Source organism: Python bivittatus, unplaced genomic scaffold (assembly GCF_059951505.1).
Source record: "Python bivittatus isolate LINGU-HERP-01145 unplaced genomic scaffold, Pbiv_v1 ctg000580_np1212, whole genome shotgun sequence".
NCBI classification, from domain to species: domain Eukaryota; kingdom Metazoa; phylum Chordata; class Lepidosauria; order Squamata; family Pythonidae; genus Python; species Python bivittatus.
The window spans coordinates 11,018,057-11,028,370 of NW_028277087.1; the positions used below are offsets into that span (position 1 = coordinate 11,018,057).

General features: G+C 43.0%; 2 protein-coding genes across 4 annotated transcripts in view; one reads left to right on the plus strand and one right to left on the minus strand.

Annotated features, from left to right (window-relative positions):
- Positions 1-1,387, plus strand: part of CPAMD8 (C3 and PZP like alpha-2-macroglobulin domain containing 8) — a 57,283-nt gene extending 55,896 nt beyond the window's left edge. For all 3 annotated transcript variants that reach the window (XM_088149585.1, XM_088149587.1, XM_088149588.1), the window contains one exon: positions 11-1,387. The gene's annotated coding sequence lies outside the window, so the exon portion shown is untranslated. The remainder of the gene's footprint in view (positions 1-10) is intronic.
- A 142-nt stretch (positions 1,388-1,529) lies between these two features.
- F2RL3 (F2R like thrombin or trypsin receptor 3) lies at positions 1,530-5,435 on the minus strand. Its single transcript, XM_007424484.4, has 2 exons — positions 4,948-5,435; positions 1,530-2,835 (listed from the first exon to the last, which is right to left on the minus strand). The coding sequence occupies exons 1-2, from the start codon at positions 5,054-5,056 to the stop codon at positions 1,754-1,756; spliced, it is 1,191 nt and encodes a 396-aa protein (XP_007424546.1). The 5' UTR covers positions 5,057-5,435; the 3' UTR covers positions 1,530-1,753.
- Between the last annotated feature and the right edge of the window lie 4,879 nt (positions 5,436-10,314).

A 10,314-nucleotide genomic window follows, 5' to 3' on the forward strand; every position in this document is an offset into this window, starting at 1 on the left:
TTTTCTGTAGAAAGCTCTTGCCTTTCAGTCTGACAGAGCCAACTACACAAGGAATCCAGGCCATTTTATTGTTCTGTGTCTTGCTGCCAAAGGAAGCTAGAACTTTGTCCTGCCCTTCCCATGGCTCTCACAGCAGCCTTCTTGCCGCTCTCCCACTTGTATTGCACAAGCTACGTAGGGCAAGCTGGAATCCAGACTCTCTTCCGGGGTTGCACATCTCCAGCTGAGCATCATTCAAATTGATTCTTGCCTTCCAGCCAACTCTGCCCTAGCTGTGAATGGAGAAAGGATGACACTGTTGATCTCCCTGCTCCAGGAACTCCATCGCAACCAAAGGATAAGAGTTCCAGGTCATTTCTTTTGTGGATCATATTACTGCACCCCATCTGTCATTCCCCTTTGTTGTCTTTAGCCTGGAGGGTGGAAGAAAGGCTTGGGCTGCCTACCCCCATGCTGTAGGCAGAAGATGTTTCCTCTGTTCAAGGATTGGTCTTGGTGGGATAGGAGTTGGCTTTCCAGTCCCACCTTATCTTCCCCCTCCAGGTTATCCTTCCTCCTTTGCATGCAAGGAAATGCATGTGTCCACCTCATATTTTCCAGAGCACTGGAGCTGGTCTAGTTCTTCCTTCTTTCTCCTCTAAACTTCTAAACCATGGATGGAGAACATGTAGCTTTCCAGGTGTTGCTAAATTATAAACTCTGCACTCCCACCCAACATGGCTAGTGCTGAGAAATTCTACAATTTGTTGTTTGGAAACATCTGGGCCTACAGCTTCCCCTCCTATTTTAAGTCATCTGTGAGTGATGGTAAAATAAGCTATTTATAAATTTGATGGAGGTCAGAGAATATTTTCTAAGGGTATTGCAGCTTGAGAACTACAACTTCCAACCCTAATTCTTCTGCAATGCAGATGTGCCAGCCTTGATGAACCTTATGCAGAATATGTGCCGTACCCAATATTTATTGTAAAACAAAAGTTTTATTCACCCCAAATTATCACTGAATGGAACCAAGTTGACATAGTGACCCCAATCTTCTTGACATATTTTTATCTCTGCTCATTGGGCTTATCTGCACATCCAGGCAGATACCTGTTAGTTTATTCCAAGTGATCAGTAGAACAGCCTGTTCCCCACCTGCTTAGGCGTTGCAGGGGTACAGTTTGCTTTTATGGTTCAGCACAGTCTTTTAGTGAATTGGGAGTATCCAGAGGTTGGATGGGGTGGGAGAAGAAGTTTGATTTAGATATTAATAAAATATTTTATTAAAAATTGATTTTTAAAACAATTGTGACTCCTTTTGGTTTCTTCCTCAGATAATAATTTATGAGTAGGGATCTGAAGCAGGTCCAGGGACAGAAAGCATGAGATTAATGGAGACCGAATCAGCAACAAACTTACTTTTGAAAGTTGTTCTTCAGTCCATTCTGACCTTCATTACAGACATGCTTGGACTTTCCCAAATCCCTGCAGTTAAGCCACAAAATAAAGGAAAAGAACTACATGCTATGCAAGACTTCATAATTAGTGAAGAACATAATTAGGTTTATTGGAAGTTGGAACAGAGCTGAGGTTGGGCAGGTTTTATCCAGCTGTATTGCTTCAAGAACTCCAAGAACAAGCTGACCATTAGCCGCTCCTTCATACAAATTCTTGATAAGACCATGTAAAGCCCCAGCCAGCACCTTTTCTGCTTTCCTTTCCTTGCCACTAAATAGCCAAGTACAGTGCAGTGAAGACAATCATCTCTTCCTCATCCCAGAGACTGGGAGTGTTGGAAGGTCTTTGAGGGCAGTGTCTCCTTTAGAGTCTTCACAGATACCGCAGAATCCTTCCGGTGGCCAAAGAGTCTCCTCTTCACATTTGACCTGAATTCGTCCGAGACATAATAGTAAATGAAGGGGTCAACACAGCTGTTGCAGGTGCTCAGGGCCAGGCTGCCTATGTAGGCCACATAGACCATCCCATCACTCTGGAGGCAGGAGTGGGAGTAGTGGAGGAGCAGCAAGATATGACTTGGGCTATAGAAGGTCATGACTGAGATAAGCATGAGGGCTGTCAGCTTGGCAGCCAAAGCATATTTTCCACCGCTGCCCAACAAGACCCAGAGTGTAACCCCAGAGCTGAGCACCATGATAAGGAGAGGGGTCAGGAAGCCACAGGCAACGAGGATGATGAAGTAATAGTAGTAGTACTTAACTTCCTCTTCCCGTGGCAGGACGTCATGGCATAGGGTCTGTTTGGTCCTATGGAGTGGGAAGGACTGGCGGAAGAGAGTCAGAGGCAGCGTGAAGAGGACAGCCACCACCCAGACTACAGCACAGGTGCCCATGGCAAAGGCAGAGCTGCGGAAGGAACGGGCAAAGAAAGGGTGGGCTACGGCAAAGTAGCGGTCCACGCTGATGCAGGCAAGCAAGAGAATGGAACAGTACATGTTGCCATAGAAGGCTGTAGTGGTAAAGCGGCACATAACCTCCCCAAAGGGCCAGTGGTTGCCCAAGAAGTAGTAAGAGATCTTCAGAGGAAGCAGTAGGCATAATAAGAGATCAGCAGTTGCTAAATTTATCAGGAAAATGGTGGAGGGCAGTTTCTCCACCCGTGTGGTGAGCACCCAAAGTGCCAGAGCATTGGCAGGTAGTCCAATGAGGAAGACAAGGGTGTAGAAAGATGGGAGGACAACAACGATGAGTGGGCCACCAAGTGGAACACGTGAAGTTTTTGAGATACGTAGGAAAGTTTTGTTGTTCTCAATTACTGTCTCCGCTGGGATGGCCCGAGGGCACAGACCATTCTGTTGCATGGGCTGATTGTCATCGGTTCCATTGAAACTATAGTCTAATAATAGAAGGAACCTAGTTAGTGACTCTTAAGTGCTATGAGTCCCCGCTCCACTTCCAGCCTTTTCTGCTTACACCTATTCTTAAAAAAGCAAGTCCCTTGTAGGGGTATCTCCCCTCTCCCCCCCCCCTTTTGTGTATATGTGTGTGAGAGAGAGAGAGAGAGAGAGAGAGAGAGAGCCAATCTTGACTCTTGACGACTGCCTGGACTGGAGTTTTCTTGGCAAGATTTTCAGAATTGGTTTGCCATTGCCTTCTTCCTAGGGCTGAGATGGCAGTCTCCTGGATTCTAGCCTGGTGCCTTAACCACTACACCAAACTGGCTCTCTCCTCCCCTTTGAATCATAGAAATGTTGGAATTGGAAGGATCTTGGAGTTGCAGCATTCCTGACGGTGATCCAGTTTCTGCCTAACTACTTCCACTAGTATGAAGCACTACTTCATACTTCAATTGCTACTGTCCACTTGTTTATACCACCAGGATGTTTCTCATACTATTCAGCTGACATCTGCTTCTTTGGCAGCCCTTCAAATGTTTGAAGATTGTTATTGTATTGCTTTAATCTATTTTTCAGACTAGCAATACACAGCTTTTTAAAACATTTTTTTCCCATAGGAATTCCTTCCCATCCTGATTATCCTGCCAGTCATATTCCAGATTGTCCTTAAAATGTGGCCTTCATAACTGCGCGTTATTCCAAATGCAGCTAGTCAAGCCTTGCATTTTTTTTTTTAAAGAATCACATCACAATTGCTGGCTCATATTCAGCCTTTGATCAATTTAAGGGATCTTAATTCTTTTCATTCAAGCCCTTCTGAAAATAGGTATTGTTTCCCAACCTTATGGTATGTCTATTTTTCTTGTTCTGAAGACTTCCCATGTATATCTGTTTTCATCCTGCTGATTTTGACTGCAGATTTATCCACCCTTTGATTGTTTTTCTACAGCATTAGCTCCCCTTCCTAGCTTCATGTAATTTGCAGAAGTCATTTATAACAACGCAGAACACCATAGGGCTAACAACAGTGTCTTGATGCTCTCTTTGCAAGAACTCCCCCACTGGATTCATGAATGCACGTTGGAAATGGCTGTTCAACCAGCTGGCTATATTTTATTAACCAGCTGTGTTTTGTGTATCAGAACTAGGGAAGAAGCTCATCCCATCAACACAAGCTTGCAAATAACTCAGCCAAAGCAAATCTTTCCTCTCCTAAACATCCCTTTGAATTGTGGTGGCTCTTAACTGCATCATTGTGACAGTTTTTTTCTCTCCCTAAGGGGTGCCCTTTTTACTTTATCTCCAGCTTCCAAGGGATGTGAGAGGAACATCGAAGGATGTGATGACACCGGCCCAGCAAGCAAAATATTGGACTTGTTTCACATGTTAGAGAGTTACAGTATCTTAGCATGCCCATTTTTCAGGGTGATATTAAAAAAAAAAATAGCGTCATAATCTTGGGGGGCTTTGGTGGCTGCAAATCTGGAACTGTCTGCCCCACTGGCAAACGGGTGGGAAACTTGTGCCTCGCTAGATGTTCCTGCGCTGCAGAGAGCGAAACTGCGGCAAGATCTCCAAGGCCCTAGGCTCTCCACCTATGCTATAAATCAAGGTTTTCCAAACTTTATCAGGCCACAGAACCTGTTAATTAAAAAAAAAAAAAATCCCTGGAAGCCCTTATGAGAAGGCAAAGCTCTAGTGATAGAAAATCAGCTTTGCTTGACTGAAAACAAATTTTTTTTTGCCTTTAGCGTCTCATGGGACCGTCATGTTCTCACAGAACTCTGGACTTCAAAATATCCTGCTATTAATAATGCTGTTTCTTAAGGGGGGAAAAAACGCCTGGCCATCCATTTTTCACTTCAGATATTTTAAAGAGAGCTTGCTCTGTGGCACAACTAGACAATCCTTTTAACAGAATTTTGGATGGAACCTTAATGGAACTTTTCAAAGTTCCATTAAAAACGCTTTTAAAACCCAGAAAAAGTGTCAAATCCCCACCACCACCTCAACCTCTTGGTTCCTCAGGCCAGTTGGTCCTGCTCCAAAGCCCTACCTTGCCCTTCAGGCTCTTGCAAGCCAAGAGCGGTTGGGGAAGTTGGACTCCTTACCATCATAATCAGCAGACACTGCAGTCGACACCTTCCAGCAGCAAACAAGCAGTAGCGGTAAGAAATATTTGCTCATCCCAGTATCGCCCAGTGACATTCTGTGCATCATCAGCTAGAGTGGTTCACTGTGCTGCGAGGAGTCAGGCAACATCCCATTTCCTGTCTCAACAGCCTCTTAACTTCAGAAAACACCACGCTCTCTCTACCCGCCTCTTCTGGGAGTGGCTCAGGGGTCCTGTTTTTTTTACAGCAAGCCATACCAGGGAGGAAGTGCATGTCTCAATGACACAATCCTGTCCCTGACAGAATTTAAAGAGAGGGGGAGAAGTCCCAAACCGGGATCAGCCTGGTATGCCCCAATGGGCTGCCCCAATACAAAGGTGAACCATTACACCTAACACATTTAGCCACACACAAAGTAACCACCTGGCCTGATGGATAGTCCTGGGAAGATGTGGATTTCTCCAGGGAATCTGCTCTGTATCTGTAGACACCTTCACTCCCCCACCTTCCGCATCAAGGGTGAATATGCTTCAGGTCTGTGGAAACTCAAAATAAATACAGAGGACCTTTCAATTTTCCAAGCCAAGCCTTTGCTTAAAAGGGAATGGCTTCTCATTCTTTGAAACCAGGTTTTCCACCAACCTGAACTTTTGCCTCCCACAACTTCCCACTGTTGAATCAAGATCACTTAAGATGGCTTTGACGTATAGAAACATTCTTATGGCCACCGCAGTATCCTGTGCTTCTCCTGATAACTGTCAGGAAATAACGTCATGGCGGGGCGAAGGAGAAGGAAGAGGGCAACACAGGATATTCCTGTCATTAGATAGGGCCTGTCTCAGCTCCATCTATGCAAACAGCACAGCTACAAAAACGTAGCCAAGGGGGAGGAGGAGCATGACGTGAGCATGGAACGCCTGCTTGTGGGATTCTTGCAGACAAGGCCCAGCATACTGGCAAGTGGCAGGCACCGCTGCAGCTGTGAAAGGTGTCCCAAAGAAAGAGAAATAACAAAGGTACAACTGCATTAAAAATAGCCAACATCTTATGAGACTTCACTGAGATCGTAAGATTTGGCTCATGAGATTTTTGCCATTTAATTCTGGTAGTCACTGGCACTAGCTAGGGGCACCACAGGATGCAGAAGCTATAGATAACTACATACATTCATACCAATCATGCTATTCCCTTTTGAGTTAAGCAGAACACACAAGAGTAGTACAAAATGCTAAGCCAAAGAAATGAAAGGCCTGAGAGAAGAATGAAAGGACACAAAACCAGCTTACATCAACCCTATTCAGTATACCGCTCTGTATCCTTTTGCCCCTGCCAACCTTCCTTTTTTCATCACACTGATAATACTGCTTCATGCATTGTCTTCTGTTCTTTACATTTCTTAACTCTTTATTTCTGAGGATCTCATCAGCACCATCCAACCACAACTTTCTCAGCCTTCCCTTTAACCGGTTCACTTTTTCTTCATTTATTGGTTTTACGGTTTGAGGTTTCTCCTGACATACCCAACTCCCACTCCATTGAAGTGGGCAGCAACACTTTCTTAAGCCTAGCTCTTTCTGCTTCTTTCAATGTTCATTCCTTATGGCATAACACACATTACCCACCACCGTTCTACCAGATTTTGTACATCTAAAACTATCCCCACCCATTTCCTCATCTTTTGTAAGCATCTTACCAAGATACATAAATTCACATGCTTGCTCTGGTTTTTTTTTTTTTTGGCCATTTATATAGCTTGCAAATGTTCTCTGTCAAGCCCAACTATGTTTATCTTTGGTACATTTTCACATCCATACTTCTCATTATACCATACTTTTTAAAATATTCTCTTCCTTCCATTCTTCTGCTTTGAATATTGCTTTGTGAAGTTTTCTTCCTATACTAAAATGTTAGTTGCTTTCAGTTAAAAGCCACTGCTATATATATACAGTGGTACCTCGGTTCACGAACTTAATTCGTTCCACGACTCTGGTTGCGAACCGAATTGCTTGTGAACCAAATCAAATTTTCCCATAAGGTTCAATGTAAATACGGTTAATCCGTTCTGACCCCTACGAATGTGGTCACCAACCGATTTTGGTGGCGTCCCGAATCAAATTTTCCCATAAGGTTCAATGTAAATACGATTAATCCGTTCTGAACCATATGTATTTTTTTTTAAACCACAAAAATATGAAACGAAGTACAGTACAGTACAGTATGAAGAGAGAGAACGCTAACCTTGCTTGAGGCGACTTCTGGTATGGAGGACAGGAAGGCGGGTGGGGAGGCGGTTATTGTTTGGAGGGAGAGTCCCCCTTGCCTACAGGAAGCCACGACCACGTGTCACAGCAGGGAAAATGGCCACGGGTCGTGTTCGTCACCCGATGCGGAGTTCGTGAATGGAAACAAAATTTTGCGAACGGTGCTGTTCGTGAACCGAATTGTTTGTGAACAGAAGCGTTCGTGAACCGAGGTATTACTGTACATGCACAAATGCAAGGCATTTGTAGTGCTAATCTCTAGAATCTTTACGTAGCTATATTGAAATAGAAACTGGTTTTCAAAGCATAAAATCATTGGTCCCACTTAACACCTTTACAATCAACTGCAAGACTATATAGAAAACTAAGCAGTCAATTTTCCGGCTGCTACAGCAAATTCTGCAACTTGTCCCCTAACAAAATTATTCTCATCATTTTGAATCTGTAAGGATGTTCCATTGTGGAATGAAGGAGGTCAAGAAAATCCTTCTTGTATTCCTTCTCAAAAACTAAATAATTTGAAATATCTCAAGTTGTTACATGACTGCTGCTGATACAACTAACCAAAGGGAGACAAATCTTTTCTTTCAAATCTTTCTGAAAGTGAGATATGAAGGGAAGTTAAAGTTCTGCAGATATGATCAGGACTGGTTTTCAAATACACTGATTGACTGTGCTGTCAACCCTTAGCAACCACATAGATAGATTTGTCTCCAGACTAATCTGCCCCCAACAGGGCCCTGCAAGCCTTCCAATGATGCACCCGTCACTGCTGTAACCGACCCATCCACCTTGCTGCTGGTCGTCCTCTTTTTCTCTTTCCTTCCAACTTTCCCAGCATGATAGACCTCTCAAAGAAGCTGACTCTTCATATAATGTAATGTGTCCAAAATATACTTTGAACCTGGTCACATATGGAGAAATGTGATTAGTTTTATTTATTCAATTTATAAGGCCAACTGACTCCATGGTGACTCTAGGTGGCATAAACCCTAAAAGTAGTATGGAAAGAATATAAGAAAGAAGAAAGAACCGGGACATCTGGACAGAGCAATAAAACATATAACTGAGCATACATATTGCCATAAGAGCTCTGCCACCCACCCTAGTGCAAGGCCTTGAGAAAAGTCAGGTTTTAAAGAATGCTTGAAGGAAGGGGGGATGCTGTTCCACCAGGCAGCCACTATGCCAGAGAAAGTCCACTTTCTGAGTCCCATCAGTTGGCACTGTTTTCTGTTGTGCCAATCCCAGAATCATAATTGCAAATCTGGCTTATTTATGCACAGAAATATATAACAAACAGGATGCTATGGTATTGTAAAGCAAAATGCCAAAATCTAGAAACAGGAAAGCGGTGCCACATTCTTTGCATCTGCAAATAGCTCAGGGTACCCCATGAGTTCTGAGCAAACAAACAATAGGGCATGATTGCAATCCAATACTTTCTTAGAAATCTGCCTGACAATAAACACCCCAATCAGCTATTATGTCTGCCTAGCAATGTAATTTTTTAAACTCAGGCTTAGTTCATTAAGAGTTGCTTAGAACATTTAGGAAGTGCACCATTCCACCTCTAAAAGAACCCTCTGTTACTTGATTTATACCCCATCTTCTTGCTCTAGCAAGAGCTCAAGACAGCTAATAAAAAATAAAAGCAAAAACAGAAAAAATAAAAAATACAGATTAAAACTAATGATAAAATAAATGTTTACATCATCTAACAAAATCTTGATGAAAGAGAGAAATCAGGAGGTTTTGTAAATACAGGAGAAATGGAAATGTGTTGTGAGAGTTAAGGAGTTTTCATTGTGTCTCCTGACTGCTAGTTGGTGTTCATGGATGTGCTCTGTTAGGCTTCTGCCTGTTTGTCCTACATGGTGGTTGTTACAGTCCTTACATTGTATGTTGTAGATGGCTCCTGTTTTTTCTTCTTGGGCTACTGGGTCTTTTGGTTTGCTTAAGATGTTTTGGAGAGCTTTAGTTGGTTTGGGTGGTAGGGTGATGATGTGTGTGCGGAATAGTCTGTTGGTTGTCTCTGACATGTTTCTGATGTAGGGCAGTGTGATCCTTTTCATAATTGTGTTGGTTGTGCTGTAGTGGGTTGAGTGGTCAGGCACTTTTTGATAAAGTTGTGTGGGTATCCATTTTGTTGGAAGATGTGTATAGGCGATCTGTTTCCTTTTTCTGGTGTGGGAGGTTGGGTTGTTACTCTGGTAATGTAGCACTTGGTTAGGGTGGGTTGTTTTTCAAAAGACTTGCATTTCTAATTGCTTTCATTTCCTCTGCTGATGAGGATATCCAGGAAGGGTAGTGTGCTGTTACTTTCTTCTTTTGTGAATTTTATTCCTTTGAAGATGTTGTTGATTGTGTCATGTGTCTTCTCTAATTGTTCCTTTTTTAATTATGATGGTGTTGTCTACATACCAGATCCATACTTTTGGTTGTATGTGTGGGAGTGCTATAGTTTCTAAATGCTGCAGTCAGCACCGTAGCAAGACAGACAGACAGAAGACTAGCAAAGTGCATCCATGAACACTGATGAGCAGTTAGAAGACATGAAAAGTCTTTAATCTCACAACACATGGACAGACTCAACTATAGTTACAACTGGGAAACTGTGAGCATCCTAGACCAAGCTAAATCCAAAAACGCTAGGAATTTCTGGAAGCTTGGCGTTCAGACACATCAGCCATCAATAGACATATAGAGATAAACCACATTTGCATACCATTCAAAAGAGACAATAAAAAAGCTAAGAAGGAAATAAAAAGACCAGAACACATCCTCTTCAACAGCCACCACCAAAATAAGCAGGGATTAACACCAGGCAAACAATCAAGCAGAAAACAATACTCTAATCAAGGAACTATCAAGCAGAAAACCACACCCCCACCAACACTGGCAGGGCAAGCTACTGTATATAAACAGGGAGCAAACCCCACACTTACTTGCACTGATGATGTTAACCTAGTTGGGTAATGAAACATCTGCAAGCAAACAACCGAGCTCATAAAGTAGCAAGGACTCCACACCTTAAATTGTGCCTGGTAAGCAACTGGCAACGGGTGCAAGTCCTTTAGAACTAGCCTCATATGATATGTGA

Coding starts and splice junctions, on each gene's coding strand:
- F2RL3 (XM_007424484.4), bottom strand. CDS start 5,056: ATGATGCACAGAATGTCACTGGGCGATACTGGGATGAGCAAATATTTC. Junction 2,836..4,947: donor AGTGTCTGCTGATTATGATG/GTAAGGAGTCCA, acceptor TTCTATTATTAG/ACTATAGTTTCAATGGAACC.